Source organism: Brassica napus, chromosome C7, assembly GCF_020379485.1.
Source record: "Brassica napus cultivar Da-Ae chromosome C7, Da-Ae, whole genome shotgun sequence".
NCBI classification, from domain to species: domain Eukaryota; kingdom Viridiplantae; phylum Streptophyta; class Magnoliopsida; order Brassicales; family Brassicaceae; genus Brassica; species Brassica napus.
In genome coordinates this window covers 16,584,486-16,610,803 of record NC_063450.1, presented here as the reverse complement: position 1 = coordinate 16,610,803, position 26,318 = coordinate 16,584,486, and the positions used below count along the sequence as shown (strand labels likewise).

General features: G+C 40.3%; 2 protein-coding genes across 2 annotated transcripts; both read left to right on the top strand.

Annotated features, from left to right (window-relative positions):
* Nucleotides 1–1,693: 1,693 nt before the first annotated feature.
* LOC111208096 lies at nt 1,694–2,188 on the top strand. Its single transcript, XM_022706829.1, has one exon. It carries the CDS (start codon nt 1,694–1,696, stop codon nt 2,186–2,188), a length of 495 nt encoding a protein of 164 aa, XP_022562550.1.
* A 3,045-nt stretch (nt 2,189–5,233) lies between these two features.
* Nucleotides 5,234–12,904, top strand: LOC125590445. Its single transcript, XM_048764012.1, has 6 exons — nt 5,234–5,284; nt 6,029–6,556; nt 11,694–11,744; nt 11,819–11,900; nt 12,667–12,744; nt 12,807–12,904. The coding sequence occupies exons 2-6, from the start codon at nt 6,035–6,037 to the stop codon at nt 12,902–12,904; spliced, it is 831 nt and encodes a 276-aa protein (XP_048619969.1). The 5' UTR covers nt 5,234–5,284; nt 6,029–6,034.
* Nucleotides 12,905–26,318: the final 13,414 nt, after the last annotated feature.

Here is a 26,318-nt window from a genome sequence, read left to right as displayed (position 1 = left end):
GGAATTTCAACTATTTGCTCGACATGCGGTATGTATGGACACCTAGTTCACGCATGCCCACGGAATCTTATGGAGAGAGCCCTTGCACCTGTGACCGACCCACTGAACATGAACCTTCAGAGTACCGCACTAACAGCGAATGAGACGGACTTTACACCAGCGAGACAGACAAGGAGAAAGTCTGAGCAACAAAGGAGTACAAGGAGTTCTATGAGAAGTAATGATGGGAGAGCTATGATGGGGAGTAAGATAAGAGAAGTACGTAATGCGGATGTGGCAAAGGAAGTAACGGTGTCAAATAGATTCGGAAGTTTACGTGAGGTAGAGGTGACAGAGGTACGAGAGGATGAGGAGGGAAGAAATGAAGAGAGTAAAGAAAATGAGAACAATGTGAACATACGGTTGGGAGATTCGAGTGGAACGCGTGTGGAAGTGATGGCCTTTGGTGTAACGGGGAACAAAGGAAATCAGTTGTTTACTCGAGTGGCTCTAAAGAGAAGAAGACAAGTAATATGAGAAACCCAAATGTCCAAAAGCCCAAATCGAAAGTTATTGGGCCAACGCGGGGACTTGTTTTTGGTCCAACCAGAGGTGAAATCGACATGTCGGTGAACGGAAAATGTTTACGAGTTGAGAGTCAGTTGGGTCTTGCTGGGGAACAGAGGAGCACGGGAAAAGAGAGCTCACTCACTGATGATTTGGATCCTCATTTGGATCAAGTGGGAGAGGCCCTGAAGAGTATGGAGGCATAACGTTTTGCCCCGGGAATTCTGATTGATTGTTATAAAGTCTGGATGAAGTGCATTTTCTGGAATTGTCGGGGGGCAAATAAACCTCAATTTCGCAGATCAATTCGATATTTGGTGAAGAAGTTCAGTACAGATATTCTTGCGATTTTTGAAACTCATGCTGGTGGAGCAGCTGCAAGTCGTATTTGTTGGGGTCTGGGATTCGAGTATTCTTTTAGAGTGGATGCGTGTGGTCAAAGTGGTGGTTTGTGGCTCTTATGGAGGTCGGAGATAGGCGAGCTCGAGGTTGTCGAGTCTTCAGATCAGTTTATTCATGCGAAAATAGGGAGTGGGACATAAGTGATCAATGTGATAGCGGTGTATGCTGCTCCTACGCCAAGTCATCGCAGTGGCTTATTGGCCGCATTGAAAGAAGTTATCAATAATGTTGTTGGTCCGGTTTTTATTGGAGGTGATTTTAATACGATTGTGAGAGTGGATGAAAGGAGTGGTGGGAATGGGAGATTGTCTGAGGATTCTCTAACATTTGGGGATTGGATCAATGAAATGTCGCTTATTGATATGGGATTTAGTGGAAGCCAATTTACATGGAAGAGAGGTAAAACTGAGAGTACTTTTGTGGCCAAGAGGTTGGATAGAGTGTTATGCTGCGCTACCTCCCGGCTTAAGTGGCAGAAAGCAAGAGTCTCGCATCTGCCTTTCTTGGCTTCGGATCATGCTCCACTTTACCTACAGCTCACGTCAGGGGTACAAGGGAATGTGTGTAGACGGCCTTTTCGATATGAGGCGGCATGGCTACAACATAGAGAGTTTCAAGATCTGATAAAAGCTTCATGGGACTGTGAGATTGATACTAGAGAAGCCTTAATGCGGTTAGATTGAAACTTTGTAAATGGAACAAAGAAGTGTTTGGGAATGTTCAAAAGAAGAAGGAGACCTTGGTAATGGAGATTAAGGGAGTACAAGAATTAATTGAGCAGAATCCTACAGATGAGTTATTGGAGAAGGAGGGGGAGCTACTGAAGGAATTTGAAAGAGTACTCGAACATGAAGAACTTATTTGGTTTCAGAAATCGCGGGAGAAGTGGGTTGCTCATGGAGAGAGAAATACTAAGTTCTTTCATATGTCGACAATTATACGGAGGAGGCGTAATAGGGTTGAAGCGTTGAAGAAGGATGATAATCACTGGGTAACAGATGCCAATGAATTGGAGGAGCTTGCAGTAAATTATTTCAAGAGATTATACTCTCTAGAGGATGTGGAGACCGAACCAATAAGATTATCAGGGAGGGGTTTTGTGAGGCTGACGAGTCAAGACTATGAGATTCTAAACAAAACATTCTCTGCAGAGGAAGTGGAGAAGGCTGTAAGAGCCATGGGAAGCTTTAAAGCGCCAGGACTTGACGGGTTTCAGCCTGTCTTCTATCAAAGGTGCTGAGACACAGTTGGGGCATCAGTAATACGGTTTGTCCTCCTTTTCTTTGAAGCTGGAAAGTTACCAGAAGGCACAAATGATGCGCTTGTTGTGTTGATCCCGAAAGTGACAAAGCCAGAGAGTATCACCCAGTTTCGCCCGATTAGCTTATGCAACGTGTTGTTCAAAATGATTACGAAAGCTATGGTAGGGAGATTGAAGGGTATGATGACTAAGTTGATTGGACCTGCTCAGTCCAGCTTTATCCAGGGTAGATTGAGTGCTGATAATATTGTGGTAGTTCAGGAGGCGGTTCACTCTATGCGACGAAAGCAAGGAAAAAAAGGCTGGATGTTATTAAAACTTGATTTAGAGAAAGCTTATGACAGGGTGCGCTGGGACTTTCTGGAAAATACTCTTAAGGCAGCGGGCTTGTCACAGGCTTGGGTTGGAAGAATTATGGATTGCGTCTCTGGTCCCTCAATGAGCATCTTGTGGAATGGTGAGAAGTCAGAATCCTTTAAACCTGCCAGAGGACTGAGACAAGGGGATCCCCTGTCCCCGTATTTATTTGTTTTATGCATGGAGAGGCTTTGTCACTTGATAGAGGGAGCAGTGGAAGAGAAGAAATGGAAGCATGTAATATTGTCGAGAGGTGGACCGCAACTTTCTCACATTTGTTTTGCTGACGACCTGATCCTCTTTGCAGAAGCTTCAGTTGTTCAGGTGCGAGTGATAAGAGGCGTGTTGGAGATTTTTTGTAGGGCCTCGGGTCAAAAAGTAAGTCTCCCAAAGTCTAAGATCTTTTTCTCTACGAATGTTTCTAGAGAACATGGAGAACAAATAAGTAGGGAGAGTGGAATTGCATCAACAAGAGAACTGGGGAAATATTTGAGAATGCTGATTCTTCAAAAAAGAATAAATAAAGATACTTTTGGGGAGGTGCTTGAGAAAGTTGCTTCACGGTTATCAGGTTGGAAGAAGCAAACTCTCAGACTAGCAGGAAGGGTGACGTTGAGTAAGGCGGTTTTATCTTCAATACCGGTGCATACAATGAGTACAATCTGTCTGCCCGTTAGTACTCTCAAGAAGCTAGACAGTCTATCTAGAAGTTTCGTGTGGGGTGGTGGACAACATTTGGTCGCTTGGGGTAAGATTTGTAAGTCAAAAACTGAGGGAGGGCTTGGGATAAGAAAATCGGGAGATATTAATAAGGCGCTGATCGCTAAGGTGGGATGGCGTCTGGTGGAGGATAAAGAAAGTCTATGGGGGAACGTTCTTCCGAGTAAGTACGCTGTGGGAGATATCCATGATTTATCTTGGATGGTAGTGGGTAAGAATGTGTCATCGACTTGGAGAAGTGTAGCAATGGGGATTAGGGAAGTGATCTTGTTTGGAAACAGTTGGGTGATTGGTAATGGGAGAGACATCAAGTTTTGGACGGATAGGTGGATCTCAAATCAATCTCTCACGGCAAGGGTAATTGCAGATCTCCCGGAGGGGTATGAGAGTATGATGGCCAGAGAACTATGGATGGACGGAGGAGGCTGGGACCTGGCTAGAATAGCCCCCTTTGTTACTGAGGAAACACGGCTTCAACTTGCAGCAATGGTGGTGAATAATGTTCCTGGAGTGCATGATCGTTTGGCTTGGGGAGAAACCTCTAATGGAAAATTTACTGTGAAATCTGCGTATGAACTGATTACTCGGGATGATGCTCCAAGACCATATATGGGGAACTTTTTTAAGACTATGTGGCGCGTAGTTGCACCTGAGAGAGTGAAGATATTCCTTTGGTTAGTGGGGAATCAAGCAATCATGACGAATGCCGAGAGATATAGGAGGCATCTTAGTGGGACTGATGTGTGTCAGGTCTGCAAAGGAGGGATCGAGACGATCATACATGTACTTCGTGATTGTCCTGCAATGGAAGGAATATGGAGTAGAATTATTCCATCTACGAAGAGACATGCATTCTTCTCGATGTCGTTGCTTGAATGAATCTACCGGAATCTAAGTGATCAAAATGAGAGAGACGGGATTCCTTGGGTGACTAGTTTCGCATTGGCTGTTTGGTGGGGGTGGAAGTGGAGATGTGGAAATGTGTTTGGTGATACTAGACTTTGGAGGGATAGAGTGCAATTCTTACGTAACTTATCCAAGGAAGTGAAAGCAGTTAAGGAGGAGGAGAACAAACGTATGGGGATAAGGAATGGGGATAAGGAGTAGAGTGGAAATATTGATAGGATGGATACCTCCTCGAGTGGAGTGGATGAAGATGAATACCGATGGAGCATCTCATGGTAACCCGGGAGCGGCGTCTGCAGGAGGAGTATTGCGGAATGGTGAGGGAGATTGGTGTGGTGGTTTTGCCGTTAATATAGGAAGTTGTTCTGCACCTTTGGCATAGCTTTGGGGAGTCTACTATGGCCTTGTGATCGCTTGGGAGAAAGGCATAAGTAGGCTAGAGTTGGATGTGGATTCTAAAATAGTGGTGGAGTTTCTCACTATAGGGATTGGAGAGGCTCACCCGCTATCTTTCCTGGTACGCTTGTGCCATGGCTTCTTGACAAGGGACTGGTTGGTCCGGATCGTTCATATATACAGGGAGGCAAACCGCGTGGCTGATGGTTTGGCTAACTTGGCACTCTCTCTTCCTTTTGGTTTTCATAGCTTTGACATTGCTCATTTGGAGGTTGGTAGTTTATTGCAGAAGGATGTTGATGGTTCACTAAGACCACGACAGACTCGTGTTGTAGCTTGAAGTTTGTTTCTTTCTTAATAAACATTGGGAGAATCCTCCCAATTTCATACCAAAAAAAAGATTCGCTTATACTACAAGTGAACATAATTAACCAATACAATTACCCTAAGCCAATAAATCCAATTTGCACAAACCAAATACCTTTTTCTTTTGGTGAACGTCGACCGGTTCTGGTCTATACTGTAATCTCCTTTCTTTTTAGAAAAAATGTAATTTTATATATTAATGAATTTTTCGTTTTACTAGGAGTGACACTCTGAAGCTTGAAGAGAACGAAACCGGAAACTCTAACCGCCAACGAATCACCCCTTCGTATTGGGATTTTCACGACTTCAGAGCCTTAAGGATCAAGTGAGGTAAATCTCGTTTCTTCGATACGTTTGACATTCATGCCTCTAGATTGCTGGATTGATAGTTTTCTTGCTGAACCTTTCTACGTACGATATAATCTACAGTTTCTTTAGGTTTATTCTCTTAACCTTTGCTGATTCTCAAGACTGGAATTTTGTGTTTACGTACAAGCTCCTTCTGGTTTCGCAAAAAAACGCTGCAATTTCGTTTTGCCTTTCAAAATTTCTGAGTTTTAGTTAAGTCTTTTGCTTTTGAACTAAGAAGAAAGCTGCAGCTTTTTTAGTTTAGTTCTGAGTTAGGAATAGGTTATATACGTATAGGTTTGTTCTCTAGTTCTGTGACTGATCATGAACACAATTGTTTCATTAGTTTATATGAGTCTGATTTTGTATTTTGAGTTAAAGAACAACTTCATTTTTCTTTCAAAATTTCTGAGTAGCTAAGTCTGTTTTCTGTTTGTTTGGTTCTAAGTAGAACGCTGCAGTTTTTTTTGTTTAGTTCTTAGTTAAGAATAGGTGGTTATACGTATAGGTTTGATCTCTCGTTATGTGACTGATCATGAACACAATTGTTTCATTAGTTTGGTCCTGTATCTGAGTTTATTATAGTTCATATGTACGACTCTATTCTGTATTTCTGTTGCTGGACATTTTGATTTTTAACTATGAAGAACGTTGTAGTTTCATCAGTTTGGTTCTGTATTTTAGTTAAATAATGTCTGAGTCGTTTATATTTTCTATTTCTCACAGATAAGCATGGATGTTCAAGTTTTCACAAAACGCTTTCTCCATCAGTGCTATTTATTTGATTGCTTGAGAGGGGCACAGCCTTTTTGCAATGTGGATCATGAGTGGGTTGCTTTAGCAGATGAAGATCATCCACATTCAATTTTCTTTGTTGATGGAGTTAGTCGTCAGCACCAAGATCTTCTGTCTTTCAAGATACTTACGGTAAAAGCACTTAACCAAGCCTGTGGAGTGCCGTTTATTGGTGCTGAGGTTCTCACGCAGCCCCCTTGGCTTTTGGAGGAGTTCAACATGAACAGAGAGGAAAGAGAAACAGCTAGGTCATGGCTATTCATGTCCGAAAGCGACATACCTGGTGATCCGTGGGTTGCGACTGGACAAAGGCGTGTTTATGGGATTGAATGTACCATGTATGTCATGTATGAAACCCCTCCATTTGGGCGATTCATACTTTCTCGATACAGATCCCCTCTCCATGAAGACTCTGTCTACTGGTTAAATTTCAACGAAAGAAATGTGGGCAGCTGGAAAATATTAGAGTTATTAAACCGGATTGTAGATATGATTAAACCGGTTAACAATGTACATATAAATACTGATTGTATACGGTTACATTTTTCATTAAGTGAAATATACAATTTGTAATCCCTAACACACTTTACTCTCCCTCTCTTCATCACCATCTTCATCGAGCTTGAGCTCGAGCTTCACTAGCTCTAATATGGTATCAGAGCCAATCTGATCTCGTTTCTTCTGCTTCGATCATCATTCCTTTCGATCTTGGTGATGAGTTTTGCTTTCAATCCGAGGATTTTCATTTTAATCGATCGTCTTTGTGTTCAGATCGTCGTCTTTCTTTCTTTGTTCTTTCACCTTCATTGACCTTGGATTTGCGTTTTCTTTGCCGTAATCTACTTTTCTTGACCTCTGAATCATGGAGCCTCATGAATCATCTCTGATTCAGACGTCGTCTTCTTCGATCCCGCCGTCGCTCTCCAATCCTCATGCGAATCCGTTATATGTTCATCATGCGGATCATGTTGGTATTTCTCTCGTCTCTGAGAAACTTAGCGGTCTTGGCAATTTCAATAGCTGGCGTAGATCGATGTTAATGGCCTTAGGTGCTAGAAATAAGCAGTGTTTGTTGACGGAACGTATCCTGAGATAGATAGGAATCATTCTGATTATGGATCTTGGTCACGCTGCAACAACATTGTGTGTACTTGGTTGGTTAATGCTGTTGATTAACCAATTGCTCGGAGCATCATATATCTTGATACGGCGCGTCAGATGTGGCTTGATATTCACGATCAGTTCAAGCAAAGCGATGGTCCTCGTACTGCTGATATCAAGCAACAGATCTTTGCTGAAGTACAGGGCACTCAGAGTATCAGTGATTACTACACGAAACTCAAGCAGCTTTGGGAGGAACTGAAAAATCATGACAGTTCGTATACATGTTGCTGTGGTAGTCCAGAATGTGCTAGTAGCAAACACAATGCTCAGCGTGATGAACAAGATAAAGTTTTGAAATTCCTCATGGGTCTCAATGACTCCTTTACTGCTACCCGTGGACAGATCTTGATGATGGAGCCTAAACCTTCTCTCACAAAGGTGTTTAATCTTTGCTCTCAAGAAGAACGCCAGATCTACGAGCAACGTGGTTTTTCAAGCTTCTCAGGATACGATCCAAACTGATTCTATTGTGGCTGCTTACTCTGGAGGTTATCATAAGCCGAAGACTCGGCCTATTTGTTCTCATTGCAGTCTTCTTGGTCATACCGTCAACAGATGTTATAAACTTCATGGTTACCCTCCGGGTTATAAGATTCCGAACTCGGTTAACAGGAATCAGCAGTCCCAGCCTCATAACCATAACCAGCAGATGACATCTCAATCAAAGTCTCTGCAATCTTGGCCACCAAAGAGAGACAATGTGGCTAATCTTGTTTCTGGATGTATTTCTATGCATGATCACAACGGTGTTCATCTCGGGTCAGTTATGACAGATCAAATCCAGAAGCTTCTAAGTGTTCTTAACACCCAGCCAGTGTCAGAACAAATATCTCAGGTTTCAGGTAGCACCCTTCAACTCTCGGATGGTTCAGTCTCTGTGATCAAGCCGCAACCTCATCTTATTCCCCAGACTTCAAACCATTTTGAAATAGGTACTATGTCTACTTCTAATCATTTTGTTTCTTCTGTGGGAATTTATCATAGTTTACCTTTAAATTCTCCTGCTTGGGTGATTGATACTGGTGCTAGTTGTCATGTCTGCTTTGATCTAACTAGATTTACTGATACTCATTTGATCTCAAACACTGTTGTGACTTTGCCTGATGGTACTCGTATTGATGTTACTATTTCTGGGACTGTGATTCTCTCTGTTCATTTGACTCTTCATAATGTGTTGTTTGTGCCGCATTTCAAATTCAACTTGCTTAGCATAAGTGCTTTAACTGCAAACACATCTATATCTGTTCTATTTTCATCTCATTCTTGTTATATCTTCCCTTTTAATCCCTTACCCTTAATTCAGGAGCATACTCAGGGCTCCATGATTGGGAAGGGTAATCTACACCAAAACCTATATCTCTTGGAGTCCTCTGTTCCTGCTCACAACACGATTGCACATACTCATACACTTGCTCAAATTTCTTCTGATACTTGGCATCAACGCTTGGGACATCCTTCATTCAACAAGATTCAACAACTTGCTAAAACATTAGAGATTTCTTCTTTGAAAATTCCACATGATCATGTTTGTAAAGTCTGTCCTTTAGCAAAACAAAAACGCTTGTCTTTTCAATCTTCAGAAAATGTTTCTACTTCTCCTTTTGAGTTGTTTCATGTAGACATTTGGGGTCCCTTTCATGTATCAACGATTGATGAATACAAATATTTTTTCACCATTGTTGATGATCACACTCATGTTACATGGAAAACCAAAAGTTCTGTTCAAACTGTCTTTCCTGATTTTCTTACATATGATGAGACTCAGTTTAATGCCAAGGTTAAATCCATTAGATCTGATAATGCACCTGAGCTTTCTTTTACTTCTTTGCTTAAGACTAAGGGCATTATTCACTATTTCTCTTGTGCATATACTCCTCAACAAAACTCAGTTGTTGAGAGGAAGCATCAGCACATTCTAAATGTTGCTCGATCACTTATGTTCCAAGCTAACATTCCTCTTCTACACTGGGGTGATTGTGTTCAAACTGCAGTTTATCTCATCAATCGTACACCATCTCCTGTTCTTAAAGATAAAACACCATATGAACTTCTTATGCATAAACCACCTCGTTATGATCATTTGCGTGTCTTTGGTTGCTTATGTTTCACATCAACATTGCTTAAAGATCGAAATAAATTTTCTCCTCGCGCTTCTCCTTGTGTGTTTCTTGGATATCCAAATGGTTATAAAGGATATAAAGTTCTTGATCTTAATACAAATGTGATTTCAATCTCTCGCAATGTGATTTTCCATGAAACCACTTTCCCATTTTCTGAAAATTTCCCTGCTTCGTCTGAGTCTGATATCTTTGGTCAACATGTGTTACCTCTTCCTGTTCCTGATTCGCCATTTCCGGTTTTCTTTGATCTAGGCTCCTCCACTTCTTCTGATTCTTCTATGTTTCATTATGATGAACCTGATCTTGTTGTTTCTTCACCTCATGTTGTGTCTAATAACAATTCTTCTATAGTCAATCCTGTTGAACCTGTTAATCGTTCTAAACGTCAAACTAAGGTCCCTGCTTACTTGGATTAGTATCATTGTTATCTCTTACAAAAATCTCCTTTTCCATTTCATTTATCTCATATGACTTCATATCCAATATCTGCTTTCTTGTCATATGATAATGTTTCTGCTGATCATAGAAACTTTTTGTTAAACCTCACCACCACTTTTGCCCCAAAGACTTTTCACGAGGCTATCTGTTCCGACGAGTTTAAGGGTGCAATGAAAACTGAAATGAATTCTCTAGAGAGCACTGGCACTTGGTCTATCTGTAAACTGCCTGAGGGAAAGCTTCCGATGGGTTGTAAATGGGTCAATACATACAAGTATAACCCTGATGGAACGGTTGAACGTCCAAAGTCTCGTTTGGTGGCTAAAGTTACACTCAATTGGAGGGTCTTGACTATATTGATACGTTCTCACCAGTGGCCAAGTTGGGTACTTTCAGGCTCCTCCTTAGTCTTGTTGCTGCTCGGAACTGGTTTACTCTCCAGTTAGATATCAGTAATGCTTTCCTCAATGGTGATTTGGATGAGGAAATCTACATGACGATCCCTCAAGGCTATGAAGAATTAACAGGCAAGACAGTTCCACCGGGTTCTGTATGTCGTCTTCACAAGTCCCTTTACGGTCTTAAGCAGGCATCAAGACAGTGGAACTATAAGCTCTCTGCTGTTTTCTTCCGTGAAGGTTTTGTTCAAGCTCATGCGGATCATTCTCTGTTTGTGAAGCATACATCAACTCTGTTTATTGCAGCATTGATCTACGTTGATGATATCTTGCTAGTAGGCAATGATGAAGCAGCCATAGCTCACTTCAAAGATGTGCTTCAAGCTGCATTCAAGCTACATGTTCTTGGTCCTGCTAAGTATTTTTTGGGTTTTGAGATTGCTCGCAATTCAACAGGGATCTCTCTCAACCAAAGGAAATACACATTGGAGCTTCTTCAAGATGCAGGTTATCTCGGCTGCAAACCAGTTACAATACCTATGGAACCAAATCGGAAACTATTTGAGTCTACTGGTACTCTTCTACCTAATGCTTCTGTCTACAGGAAGATTGTGGGTCGTCTCTTATATTTGACCCACACAAGACGAGACATTACTTATGCTGTACACAAGCTCACTCAGTTCATGGCAGCTCCACGTTCTGATCATCTTACGGCTGCTTATCGCGTGCTTCAGTACCTGAAGAATGATCCAGCACAAGGTCTGTTCTATCAAGCCAACATCAATCTTACCTTGACTGCATTGAGTGATGCAGACTGGGCTACATGCCCTGACTCTCGACGTTCTATCACTGGTTATTGTATGTTCCTTGGTACATCTTTGGTATCTTGGCGTTCGAAGAAACAACCGACGGTTTCCCGAAGCAGTTCTGAAGCGGAGTATCGTGCTATGGCAGATGCAACTTGTGAGCTCATTTGGTTAAAATCTCTGCTTCAGTCTCTTCACAGCTCTCCCTCTGGCCCTGCAACATTGTTCTGTGACAATATATCTGGGTTACATATTGCATGTAACCCTGTGTTCCACGAACGGACGAAACAAATCGAGAATGATTGCCATGTCGTTCGGGAACGGTTGCAGAGTGGGTTCTTGAAGACTATGCACGTCAAGAGTGAACATCAGCTTGCTGATTTATTCACTAAAGCAGTTCAGCCGAGTGTCTTCAAGACCTTGATGTTCAAGATGGGTATTCACAGGTTGTTCATTCCATCTTGGGGGGGGGGGGGGGGGTATTAGAGTTATTAAACTGGATTGTAGATATGATTAAACCGGTTAACAATGTACATATAAATACTGATTGTATACGGTTACATTTTTCATTAAGTGAAATATACAGTTCGTAATCCCTAACAAAATTTACTCTCCCTCTCTTCATCACTTCATCGAGCTTTAGCTCGAGCTTCACTAGCTCTAATAGAAAATGTTCTTACAAACCAATGCCGCGAATGCTCAAAAGAACAAGATCACAAGGGTAAAACTGATTTACATTTTTTCTCACCTTTTATTTGGAAAATATATGCTGTACTAATCACAGTTGTTTCTCAGGATGATAACAGGAGGTACAATGCTGGTATAAGTGAAAATCTTGCGCAGAATCGTGATGACAATTTGGTCAACCAACTTTCTGGTAATGTCCTTATCTCTAGATTACATCAAATCTCAAAGAGGAAAACATCAACATAGTTTTTTTTAAAGGATAAATGTACCCTTAGGGTTAACTAATCTAAGACTTACGGTTTAGAGTTAAGGGGTTTTGCATGCTGAATGTGAAGCATTGATATAGACTATGGAGTGCATGAAGACTCTCAATTTCTCAGACGTAGTTTTTGTTAGGGGATTTTTGTGTAGGCTCTTTTAGAGTACCACAGAACGATGGATAAGCTGGTCAACCGGGTGAGTTTGTATGTATTTCGTAGGGATTTGAGAGAATAATGGAAATATAGGCTTGAAGAGACTTTTATTAGATAGAACAAGCAAGATTACAAGGTATTGAGTAAGAACCCTAATTCTAGCCATCTAGTTCTAGTCTCTAAGCCTTGGAGAGGTCGATCCCTTGCTTTAGGGTTAGTAGCTCTTATATAGTCGTCTAGGAGTCGGTTCCATTAGGTTAAACTCTTCCATATTCGGAAATATGGAAGGTTCTCCTGATCGAAAGTTTTCCATTTCTTGGAAGGGAGCTCGGTTCCAGGGACCGAACTCGGGGTTCCTTCTAGCAGGGACCTGGAGCGTTCCCTTATCGGAGACCCGAGGGTCTGGGTCCTGCCTGGAGGCTGGAGGAAATGATACCGAAGTATTTTTTCCCCAACAGTTTGCCCCTTATTTCTCGATTTCGTCATCGAATTCGGGGAATAACCTGTGCACTCAAGTCAACCGGGGTTACTCATTCTCAGCAGGCTCCCCTAAGGCAGGACACCGTTCCATTGGTGTTGCTAGCGTGGTTCCACTCAAGCCGGAACTCATTCTGAACCCAGGTGAGGATCGGTTCCTTCGTGTTTGACTGGAGTCTAGTAGTAGTTTCTCTTATCTTCTGTAGATGACGAGGCTAGAGCTCTGAAATTTGAACCACGCGCAAGCTGGAGAGACGGAGAGATCAAGGGACCTTTCCTGCTTTTGGAAGATTCCTTCCTTTAATATCAGATATTCGACTGATATTTTCTTCTCTTTGCGTAAAGGAAATAATTTTGAATTTCGAATTTCGCGGTCCGAGATCTGCTGAGATGTACGACTTCCTCTGGAAGACTTTCAACGGCTTCCCTTCTTCCCGTATATATTCCTCTGCCTTCTCTTCCCTATTTCTGCGCTCCTTGCTTTCCCATATCTTCTACTCAGGTACTTTTTCTCTTCCTTCTTTGCTTACGCCTTTCTAGCTTAGCCATCTTGATTTCCTAGGCCCATAGTTGTTCATTTTACTGTGGTCGCCAGTTATCGATTAGGAACCGATTGACTATGTCCAAACGATCTGCCTCTTCGACACCTTCGATGACCAATAGGGCTGGTTCTAAGAGAAGAGTAGATTCTCCAGTTTCTCGATCCGACAGCTTTCTTGATCCGGGCATGGGATCAGAGTATGACCTAGCAGCCCCCCTTCCATATGCGTATGCATCTCCTCCGTCGATAGGTCATGCGTCTTCTGTGAGTGAAGATGACCTGGTAGAATGGCGGCGGAAATATTCTCTTTCATCTTCCACTATTCTTCGGATACCAGCACCGGAGGAACGGGCTTCTAGCTCCATCCCAGGGCAGATCGCCATTTACGAGGCTTTCTTAGATATCGGCTTTAGAGGAGTGATCCCAGAGCTTGTAGCGAGTTTATGCGATTTTTTCGAGATCTCTCCTTCCCAGCTGAATCTTCCGTCCTGGAGATTACTCGTGGCCATTCAGAACCTGGGTGACCTAGAGAACTTATCCTTCGGGATCAATGAGGTTGTATTCTCTTATCACTTGGCCCCTCTGAACGGAAACGAAGGTCGGCTTCATCTTCGTCCTCGTAGCGGATTGCCTATTGTGGAGGAGCTTCAAAAGGGTGATCGTAAAGGTTCTGCTTTTAGTAAAAAGTGGCAGGAATGATATATTTTCGTGATGCTTCATGGACACTCCTATCACTGGAACTTCATAGGTAGGTCTAGGGGATAGCCGTGGTTATACTGCTTTTTTGATCTTCTAACCCTCTTATTGTGTTTGCAGCTGGAACGCACCCCGTTCTTTTGGAGGGAGAGGAAACTGTTGTTCGAGCACGCCAGCTTCCCCTTGATCGTCGTCAAGTACCCTTCTTACTTAGTGACAGCGCGTTACACCGTAGTAGCCTCTGGGGTAAGCGTCTTTCGATTGGTGCACTTTGAATGTTCCTTTGTTTGGATTCCTGATGATTCTTTATGCAGGGAACATGTCTGGGAATACTAGCAACGATCCTTTTGCGGCCTATCAAGAAGCGGCCAATGTGATGTCTGCAAAGAAGGACTTCGCGAGCAGGACAGTATCCGGAGACGACTTGGTGATTACTGGCAGTCGTCGAGCGGTGACAGTGAAGATTGAACCTTCCGCCCTGGTTCAGACCAAAACATCTAGGGGTGGAGGTATGCCGATCCGATCTTCGCAGCAATCAGCCGAGGTTGCGCATTCCGTGGGAAGTCTTGCTACGGCTTTGTCTAACTTGAACCTCCAGGTGTTTTAATCAAGATGACACCATTCTTCCTTCGGGAGAGCCAATACAATTTTAATCTGGCTGAAAATAAAAACACAAATTTTAATATATAGTATATATTAATCTAGTACAATACAATTTTCAAGAAAACCAAATATCATAAAATTAATAATAATTCATAAAAACCTATTGTAAAAAATTAAATCACGTTTAAATAAATAAACAAAAAACCAATAGGTTAATATATGAATATTTCAATTACATCAAACTGCATCAAGTTATAAAATTATAAATATAATATTACGTACAGATAAAGAATTATTATCAAAAATCTATATTATAATATAATATATTCTACACTAAATATATTTTACAAAACATAAAAATATAAATGGACATTTTATTAAATCAATGGTTTATAAATTTACATTGAACACAAGTTAAATCCAACACCCGCGCGGGGGCGCGGGTCAAGATCTAGTATGTTATTATATTAGAGATTTATTAGGAAAGAATTCAAACAGGACTTGGTGGCTACAACCATTAAGGCTTGCTTCATAAGAATTTCATAGGTAAATGATTAGAATAGGACTTGGTGGCTACAACCATTAAGGCTTGCTTCACAAATAATCCTAGGATATAGGTCAAAAAGAAGTGAACATGACTTGGTGGCAACCACCATTAAGGCTTGATTCATGGAAGCCTGTCCAATCTTGGTTAATGATGTTGTATATAAGCAGACTTTTAACCAAGAGAGAAATTAGTAGAGAGAGAGGGGATCTGAACTAATGTTTACCTGCAGGTCCAGATACTTGTTTGAGAATCCTTGAATCTTATGATCGATACTCACAAGGTAAAGCCTTCACTTTTATGTTATGCTAAGAAATGAGGTTGGTAGAGGGGAATGAAAGACAAGATTATGCTAAGTTGTTGGCTAGATGAATTTGGTTGCTAAGCTAGGATATGGTATGATGTACTTTTGTGATTAGGATTTCTTAGATGTGGATTGCAATATTGTAGAGGTAATAATTCTAAGTTTTAAATCTGGTGAGTCCCTGCGGTTTTTAAAACCTCTTCGAGAGAGACTTCATGTTTGTTTGGCTTGAGGACAAGCAAAAGGATAAGTCTGGGGGAGTTGATAAACTATGGATTTGACTCATTTTCAACTATAGTCCATAGGTGTTTTTACTAATATTTATACTATTATAGAGCCTATTTATTATATTTATAAGATCAAGAACGTTTTGGAGATAAGTGATGATTTTGGAGCATTTTGGAGAAATTTGGATCAAGCACCCGAGATGACCATCGAGATCGACAATCGGTCGATATTGGAGGGATAGAATCGATCGATACACAAGTCATGGTGTCGATCGATAGAGAATCGCGCAGGAAGCCCGTTTGGTCACAGCCGACTTGAAGCCCAAGATTTCACTATTTTACAAGATTGCCCCTGACGAGTTTTATCCTAATTATATAAGCTTTGCCGCTATGTTAGAGGCAAAGTGTGCTTTCTTTGTGTTTCATTGTTTTATTGATAGATAGGAGAGAAGATACAAAGATATAATTTTTGATTTGAACTCCATTGATATTTATCTTATTTATTCTATGAAGTTTTTATACTTAACTGTTGTCATGAATTGCTTAGCCATGTCTGAGTAGTTCTCATGTTATATTTTAGGGTTTAAATAGGTTAGGAGGGATTAGCCCAACTATGGATTGCTGAGTTGTGATAATCATCTTTAGAATTGTTCATTAATGCCTTTGTCTATATTAGCTACCTAGAGCTTGCCCTAGGATTGATTGATAAAAACCATAGCTAATTCTCATCCTGAAAACATTCTAATTGAACTTTGTTTCTTACTATGAGCAAGGCGAGAGCTGATCTAGTAAGCTTAGTAAGTATTCATTCAACATGTGCATAAAGCTTAACTAGAGCGCGTCGATCGATATCACACTTGAATAATCGATCGACGGTGCAAAAGGGGTATCAATCGATAAACCAACTGAAATATCGATCGACACTTTCTATAGATCAATATAACGAGAGTTGAGATCATAGATCTAGTTAATACTCAACAAGTCAATGCTCGCAAAGGTCGAAAGACTTATTGATCAAATAGTTGAGCTTTACATTATCATTCATGCAACTCATTAGGCATCTATAGGATTATAATTCCAACTTTCCAGAATAAAAACCCTAAGTCTAGCTATTTCCTTTTTAAGCACCAAAACCCCCAAAACTTGCTATTGAACAAATACTTGTTCAATATAAGAACTGCAATTTACTTTTAAAACTCTTAAAAACATCTTGCTCAACAAATCACATTAGTGACTCTAGGTTCCCTAGCTCCCTGTGAATTCGATCCCTAAGTACTACTACTCGACATCTTATTTGAGAGAGTATAAATCACTCCTTAGGGTAATTTGAGTGGTATCAGATTCCTGCTCAGATTCGCTCTCTTCCACGTCGTAAGTCTGAGCCTCCTTAGCCTTTTCACGCACCGGCGCGTCTTCTCCCAATGCCTTAGGTGGGAGATTTGCACCCATTCCAGAGTTAGGTATCTCCAGAGTTGGCATAGGACGAACTCGAGCCCAGAATCGACGCTTTTTGTTGCTTGTCGTGTTGAGGGCTTGGTTCTCGTCTCGGAGGTTCAGTTTCTCCGATTCGAGTTGGCTGAGCTTTTTGGCTATCTTCTCCAGTTGCTTGGAGTGTTTGTTGAGCTTCTCCTTTAAGCTTTGGACTTCTGAGGAGAGCTCGGGGTTCCCTTCCTCCCGAGTTCTATGCAGCTCGGTTACTCGACTTTGCAGATCATTGAGTTGTTTCTGGAGTTCTGCTTCTCTCTTAGTAGCCTCGGGTAGCTCGTTCTGCTCATCCACCGCCATTATCACGTACTTTAGATTACTCTCCCCCTTCTAGCGCCAAACTGTTATGGGATTTTTTTGTAGGATCTTTGTGAGTATTACAGAATGATGGACAAGGCTGGTATTCGTATAGATTTTGTGAGTGTTTATAAGTAAGAAGGTAGAAAGAGACGTTTTATTAGATCAAAGAGCTGGAACTACAACAGTTTTGAGTAAGAACCCTAGTTCTAGCCGCATAGCTCTAATCTCCAAGTCTCGAAGTGTTGATCCCTTGCTTTAGGGTTCAGGTTTCCTTTATATAGTCTTTATAATGCGGGCCTTAGTCGGTTGAAGTAGGTTAAACTATTCCATATTCAGAAATATGGAAGGTTCTCCTTATCGGAAGTTTTCCTTTTCCCGGGGGAAGGGGGCGGTCCCAGGGACCAGACCTGGAATACTTCGTAGCGGGGAACCGGGGTTCCTTCTAGCGGGGATCCGGAGGCCGGTGTCCTGCCTGGGGTCTGGAGAAATTCAATACCTGAGTATTATTCCCCAACATATCCATATACGAAAAAATCGTCCATAAAGACTTCCATGAAATCTTCTATCATATCTGTAAAGATTGACATCATGCATCGTTTGGAAAGTGGCAAGGGCATTACAAAGACCAAATAGCATTCTGCGGTATGCAAATGTTCCGTAATGGCATGTAAAGGTGGTCTTTTCTTGATTGCCAGGATGGATAGGGATGTGGAAAAATCCAAGGTATCCGTCAAGAAAACAGTAGTATTGGTGATTTGCCAATCTTTCCAACATTTGATCAATAAAGGGTAAGGGAAAGTGATCTTTTCTGGTGGGAGAGATTAGCTTCCTATAATCGATACACATTCGATGTCCAGTGACAGTTCGCGTGGGAATGAGTTCATTTTTATCATTCTTAACAACTGTAATTCCGCCTTTCTTAGGTACAACATGCACGGCGCTCACCCAATTGCTATACGAAATTGGGTAGATGATTCCAGCATCTAGAAGTTTGATAATTTCCTTCTTAACAACTTCTTTCAATTTCGGGTTTAGCCTTCTTTGATGTTCCACTGACGATTTGGAATCGTCTTCTAAGTGAATTCGGGTGCATGCACAGATCTGGAGAGATACCATGAATATCCTCGAGAGAGTATCCGAGGGCTTTCCTATACTTGAGCAGTTTATTCAATAACAACGCAAGTTCTCTGTTGGTTGTAGATAAAAGCATACTTGAGTCTCGCGGGCAATTGCTTTAACTCAATTTTGGTGCTTTTTCGGGATCCCAATTTTCTTGAGGGGATGGTTGTCGATCGACGGCGGCCTTTAAATATCAATCTATGTTGATTTCCAAATCGTCATCCTCCACGCCATCGACATTTGCTACTTCTACACTTGTGTCCATACATCGCGCGTATTCATCAGCTCTGATTTAGATGCTAAATGTTTCCTCTTCGGTAGATGTGAGCATAATTCTATGAAGGATTCTTCAGCCAACTCAGAGATATCATCCACGTAAGAGGCTTGTTTATCGATTAAGGGTCATTTTATCAGTTTTTCCATATCTAAGGTGTTTGAAATGTTTCCAATATTTAAACATATCCGACATTCTTTGACGTCGATGATCGCACCAGTGGTAGCTAGAAATGGTCTATCTAAGATGAGGGGATATTTTGTGTCATTCTGGTATTTCAACACAACGAAATTCGTTGGTACGTGACAGTCGTTAATTCTTATCAGCACGTCATCTAGTACTCCCTCATGTACTCTAACGGATCTATCAGCAAGAACCAAAGTTATTTTGGTTGGTCTGAACTCGTTGTATCCCAGGGATATCGCGACAAAGTGTGGCATGAGATTCACACTGGATCCTAGGTCACAAAGGGATCGAGGAAAACTCTTATTTCGTATGTTACAATCTAGAACAAAACTGCCCGGATGAGGTCTCTTGATCGAAGTTTCGCCTTGAATTAATGCACTCACTTCCTCCGAAAATATCATGGCGCTGTGTTCAGCAGCTGGGAAGCTGTTGGATATCATATCCTTTAAATATTTCTATATCGAAGGTGATACTTTTATGGCATCACTTAGTGGCATTTCCAACGTGATTTTATCGAATGCTTTCTTGCAGATCGCTTTATCCAATTCTCGCTTAGTTTGCATCTTGTTAGGAGGAAAAGGTGGCAAAGTCCTATACATTCTCTCTACTGCCGGCTTGGCAGAAGTCGAGCGTCGATCGACATTGTTTTCATTCTGTCGATCGATATTTATCATAGTCGGTCGATCGACATTATTCCCTTCTTGTCGATCGATTTCCACATCTTCTTCCGACTCCTCCTCTTCTTAATCGGGGTTAATAGTTGACTTTTCAGCTTCAGGGGGTTTTTCTGCAGAAGTGATTTCTACAATGCTTGGGGAAAGGCGTTTTCCGCTTCTTAGTAACACAGCACAAACTTGGCGTCTCGGGTTTGTGTTAGTTTTTCCAGGAAGGAATCCTTCATCCCTTCTGACAAACCCAGCGTTATGCGCAACATGGCTATCCAATTTCTTCACATGGTCACTCAAAGTTTCAAACATATCATGTAAATCAGAATATACGAAATCTAATTTTTCATCGAGAACCGCACACATTTTCTGCTGGCCTTTTAGAACTTGTCCCAACATAGATTCCAGCTTGCTCTTATAAGTCTGTTCTGCCTTGTAGGTCCTTGTGAAGCTCAAGTTTCGCTGCTGATCGGCAAGTCTTTGTTTGTGAAAGCCAGTTTCATCGGTGAGGTCTACATGCTCTTCTTCATCTCCTTCATGTAGAAAGGTCTGACTCTCATCGGTAAACAGAACTTGCTCATCTCCAATCACAAAAGCATGAACTGAATTTGACGTTTCTTTCACCTCAGATATCCGATCTCCATTTGAATTCTCGGCCATCTTCCTCCTCTCGAGATCAGTCTTCTTGGCACTAGTGCTAGACGCCACATTTTCAACAAGCCTCGTATCTTCTTCAGGCGTCTTGGTTTTGAAGTTCCCTTGACTCGCAGCGTCCAAAGTCGCTTGGTATGTCTAGTCAAGACCTCTGAAGAAAATATTAAGTAGCTGGATTTCGGGAAAACCATGGTGTGGCCAGTCTCGCTGGTAGGATTTGAATCTCAACCAGGAAGCCTTAAAAGCTTCAGTAGTGCCTTGAGAAAAATTATAGATCTTATTCCTAAATTCCTCGGTTTGTACATCATCAAAGAAGTTGTTGAGGAAGACGCTTTTGATATCACTCCAGCAAGTAAAAGATCCTGGCTGCAATTGTTTCAGCTAGTGAGTCGCATCTTCAGCTAGGGAGTGCGGGAAGAGTTTGCAAAATAGGTAGTCTTCAGAGACTCCATGCAGCTTGATGTTAGACACAAAGTCCTCAAGTGCTTCGATATGGTCTATGGGGTTTCATGAGGAAGACCATGAATGGGGTGCTGACTTACTAGAGAGAAATAGTTGGGTTTCAGCTCAAAGTCTTTTCTTTGGATTGCTGGAGGACGGATCGCAGACCTGTTAGTGTAGAACTGATCAGGTATGTTGCAATCTTCAAGCGTTCAGTGATGCTCCGGTCCAGCATTCAAAAAACCAGCTATTCCAATAGGAATTGGAGCCCTATGTCTATAATTAATTTGGTTTGGTGCATTGCATACTCGATCTTTTTGATCTCCTAGAACTACTTTTCCATTATTTAAATAAGTAAGAACATACTTAAGCTTAGTAGTAAGAACAACTAGATGAAGAACTAATTAAATCACCCTAACAACAATTAAAGCTAGGAATACATATATCAACATTATGAGAAACCTAAATCTAACAGTGAGATTACTAAGACATATTCATAAAAGACATGGTTTTGATGGTCTGAATAATATTGCAATAGATAAATAAACATAATAGAGTAAATAAACAAAGGAAGTTCAAGATCTTCCCTCTCTCAAAGTGTACAAATCTCTCTCTCCAATCCTAAGCTCTCCCTCTCTAGAATAGTATGAAGAATAGCCGTCAACAATGGTTTAGAAAAAGTAAAATAGGGTTTCAGCTCGTCTAGGGGTATATTGGTAAGTCCAGGGGTATATAGGTAATATGTGGTGACTTCTGGGCCTAAATTGGTCACGAAACAGGCTTGGTCTGTTTTCTGGTATCACCGCCGATCGACATTATGGGTGCACCATCGATCGATATTCTTTCATCTCTTCGACAGCTTCCTCTCGCGAGGCATAATGACCACTCTTCAGTAGAACGGGCATAACTTCTGCTAGAGGAGGCTGATTGACCTAAAACCGGTGGCATTCGAAAACTAAGTCAAAGTTCTATCTTGTGTCAAAATATGGGCTCAATGTAACAGTGGGAAAGTCTCCATCCATAGCTAAACATCTGACGCATATGTGCAGTTTTGCACTCAAAAGGCTCCAAAATCACCATATTTCTCCAGTACGTAACTGAACCTGTAAACACTCTAAATAGACTCTATATAGTAGTAAATATATATTAAGAAACTTATAAACCATGGCTAAATGTGGATAAAATTCATGGCCTATCAACAGGTTATCTCCAGAATTCGATGGCAAAATCGAAAAATAAAGGGCAAATTGTTGAGAAAAAATACTCCGGTATGAAATTTCTCCAGACCCCGGGTAGGACACCGGCCTCCAGGTTCCTGCTGAAAGGAGCCCTGGTTCCGACCCCTTCCTCCGGGTAAAATGGAAGTTTTCTACTTAAGGGGATTCTTCCATATTGTCGAATATGGAAGAGGTTAACCTACTTCACCGACGTCTGCAAGACTATATAAGCGGAACCCATACCCTAGAATAAGGGATCGGCATTCCGAAACTAAGAGATTAGAGCTATGCAGCTAGAACTAGGGTTTATACACCAAACGTTGTAGTTCATGCTCATATTATCAATAAAATATCTCTTTCAGTCTCGATTCTTGCTTGTCTTCCAGCTCTTCTATTGTTCTATGGTACTCTCGAAGATCCTACACAAAAATATCCCAATAGTAATTAGGTGACGGCAAAGGAGGTTGCCAATGAGCTTAATAGAGTTGTGGCAACGAGCGACAGGTAACTCAAACAGTCTGCCAAACTGAGACCGAAGAAAAATGTGAAAGAAAAACTGAAACAAAAACGCAAGCAGAAACATTTATCTGGAAGAAACGACCTGACAACACTGATTAAAAATTAATAAAAACAGAAACATGCAAATAAAGCAACACGAATTTTAAACTAATTACAACCAGAAAATATGTGCACTAAGGATAAGAGGCGAACACAGAGTTAGAGCTCTCAAGAGCAGGCGGAATATGGTAAAAGGAGAAAGAAAACAGAAAACCGAACCTTGGTACCGCTGAGTTTTTAGAGGTCGTGGCTGTTTGGCGGCTCTGGCAGTCAATCTTCCCCGCCGACGTAAGTCTTCAATTTTGAAACCATGCTGGTAGAATTAAAGTTGATCGGGAGCTGCTGCAGATGAATTAGAGCTCACAACAGATGAATCAGTCACCAGGGAGAAGAAATCGCCAAGACTTTTCGACTTTTAGTTAAACGAGAGAGAGAGAGAGAGAGAGAGAGAGAGAGAGAGAGAGAGAGAGAGAGAGGTTTAATTACCGCGATGGTTTTCGGGTGGCGAATTTACTGGGTCGTTTGTCTTGAGAATCGAGACAGTGTGCAAAGGCCAAAGTGGCGTTCTCGTGATTTATTCGGGACAGCAGGGTGGGTTACGTCTTTTATGGAAAACTTGCATAGGGTCAAGTAGTACTGCGACCCAATCTTCAGATAAAAACTAAGGGCGACCCAATCTTCAGATAAAAACAAAGGGCGACCCAAACCGCAAACTAAAAACTATTTCGCGACCTACTTTCCCATTGTTTTTTAGATATGTGATCTATACTATTATTTGTGAAGTAAATTTTTAGAATCGAGCTCTCACGTTAAAAGTTAGAGTGGTTAATATCATTTATACCCTTAATGAATAAATGTATAGATAAATTAAAAAATAAAAACGAAATTTTAATTTATTTGATTAGATAATTGATTAAAATTAATAATAGTAAGAATTATCCAAAATCTGAAAATATAATTTAAACAGAGATAATTTTTGTATATATTGTATTGTTTTCTGAAAAAGTCTTTTAGTAAAAAGTTAAAAACATAAATTATATAACTAAATATTAATCAAATAAAATACTTAATTAAATAATTAAAAATAGAATATTGAATTATCCAAAATTTAAAAATATAATTAAAAAGGGATAATTTTTATATATATTGTATTGTTATCTGAAAAAAGTATTTTCGTAAAAAGTTAAAAACATAAATTATATAATTAAATATTAATCAAACAAAAAATTTTAATAATATAATTAAAATATAATATTGAGTTATTTTAAGATTTATTTTAGTAAAATGAAGATAGTGTACAAATAACTTTTCAAAAATTTATGAAAATGTTTAAGTCCGCGTCGGGCACAACACCTAGTTTATTATATACAGAGAAAGTAGAAAATGTAAAACTTGGGTTTCATGTTATATTCATCTGAGGCCCAATAACCTGTAGAATTTCATTGCATCTTGGCAGGTTCAGTTCGCAGTAGGCCAATCTTCTGTAAAAGCCATAAAATGAAAATAATACAAAAACAAATTTGCTTAAATCAAGTCTAGACGAGGCCCAATAACCACTTCTAAACGAGGCCTATATGAGGGAACACCTTCCCTACCCCCACATCTCATCGTGTAATCTTCAAAGGATCCATCTAAAAATTATTTTAGTTTTGAATTTTTTTATTGCAAAAAATTAAGCTAATTACCTTAATGCCCTTAACCCTACTATATACAATAATCGACTCTGATTTTCTTATTCTTTTATTTTCTTCTTCTCTTTGTCTTTTCTCTGCGGCGGCATCTCTCTTTTTTCTCCATTCCTTTCTATCTACAAACTGTTCTTCTGTTTTTTTTTTTCTTCTTCAATCTTTCGTGAAACTTATCCATAGCCACTCAATATGATGAAAAATTGAAGAAAACGGTGAAGAAGATGAAAGAATTGAAGGAAAAAAGAGCTCGAAGTCTATTTACATTTATAGTCATGGATCTGTGATTTCTGATTAGGGTTTCGTTTTATGAGGAATATTGTGTGTTTGTTTCGATCTAGAGTTTATTTTTGTTCTTGATGATTTTGATTTAGTGTTTTGAATAAGATTTTAGGTTTTCTATGATTTAGGGTTCTTATTGTTCATATTATTCTTCTTTTACAGTATTTTTCGTGATTGTATTTATTTCATCTACAGATACTCTTCAGATCTAGATTCAGTTTAACTCGGTGTTATTAACTCAGTCGAACTCGGTACAACTAACTCAGTAGTACATAGTATTATGCAGTATAATTCATGTATAACTCGGTATGACTGAGTATAACTTAGTATAACTTGGTATGACTGAGTATAACTTAGTATAATTTGGCATGACAGAGTATAACTCAGTATAACTCGGTATAACTATACTCGATAGTACTCAGTCTAATTAATTATAATCTGGTATAACTATATTCGGTACTACTCAGTATAATTCAGTATAACTCGGTATAACCACGCTCAATAGTACTCAGTATAACTCAGTATAACTTTACATCAATATTACCCAGTAGAATGAAGTATAACCCAATACAACTAAGTAAAACTATACATTATAATGTAGTATCCAAAATTTTGAAATTTTGAAATTTTGAAATTATGAAATTTTAAAATTTTGAAATTCGAATTTTTTATGATTTAAATTAATAATTTCGAAAATATGAAAGGACAAAATCGGATATTCATATTTCATTAAAGCAATAGAGCTATAACGGGTTTGAAAGGCCTATAAGACTCTAACTCTAAGGTGAGAGCTGGATTCTAAAATTTTACTTATAGTATAGATCGCATGATATCTACAAAACAATGGGAAAGTAAGGTATAAGACTCTTATCGCTTTTCAAGAGATTGGTTATCCATGGACGTTAAGGAAGAGAAACCGATGGAGAAGACGATCCCTGTGTTCACCGTGCTGAAAAAGGGAGCGATTCTCATGGTCCTCTTCGTGACCAACAGTCGCAGCGAGGAAGAACAGATTCTGCAGGTGGGTCGACATCCATGCTGCGACATTCCGCTGACGCACCGTAGCATTAGCAGTTACCACTTGCAGATCCGATCTCTTCCCTCTGATCAGAAACTATTCGCCACCGATCTATCCTCTCGTAGGAAAGCAGTTTTGATTGTTTCTTCTGGAATTTCTCTTCTTTCTTTTTGGAATCTTTATGTATATATGTGTTTTAATTGGTTTAGGGCATGGGACATGGGTTAGGGATCATAAAGTTGAGCCAGATGCGTGTGTTGAGGTGAAGGAAGGTGATGTCATTAGAATCGGTTGTTCAACAAGGCAATATAGACTGAACTGGATTCCCGTTAGCCTTGCATACGCCAAGGACAATCTACTTTTGGATAGAATAATTGAAGCACACAATCAAAAGGTTTCAACTTGTCTTAGTCTTTCCAGGTTATTTGCTTAGCCTTCTGAATGCCTGCCTTCACTGCAGTCACAAACGGATGATATAGATGGACATCTGGATGTGACTTATTGATCATCAGTCTCTAGTGATGATGAGGATACAAGGGACCTTTCATTGCCGGATGAAGATTTTCACACTTTATCAAAGGTGAAGAATGAGCCGCTGACACCAAAGAAGAAATCCCCTGCTTCAGCAAGAAACACCATATCTAGGGGCATTTGTTCTTCTTCTGTAAGTCGTGAATAATTTGATTTTCCTTGATCTTTGTGTACATCTTATAATAACCATAAGTGTCACTGTGTTTTACAAGATTAAATGGACCATTGTGTTGGACACTTCTTCCCTCCTCGACAAGGAGTCTAGGCAGCCACTGCACTTGCTGCAAGGTCTTAAAGGGACACATCTGGTCGTACCTCGAACAGTGTTAAGGGAATTAAATGACACTAAGCGCACTTGGAGTCTTCTCTTTAGACGAAGAGCAGAGAT

Excerpts from the sequence above, each read along its gene's own strand:
- LOC111208096 (XM_022706829.1), top strand. The coding sequence starts at position 1,694 with ATGGAGATTAAGGGAGTACAAGAATTAATTGAGCAGAATCCTACAGAT.
- LOC125590445 (XM_048764012.1), top strand. The coding sequence starts at position 6,035 with ATGGATGTTCAAGTTTTCACAAAACGCTTTCTCCATCAGTGCTATTTA. Across the intron at positions 11,745-11,818 it reads AAAAGAACAAGATCACAAGG|GATGATAACAGGAGGTACAA; the intron begins GTAAAACTGATT and ends GTTGTTTCTCAG. Across the intron at positions 12,745-12,806 it reads GGAACTCATTCTGAACCCAG|ATGACGAGGCTAGAGCTCTG; the intron begins GTGAGGATCGGT and ends TATCTTCTGTAG.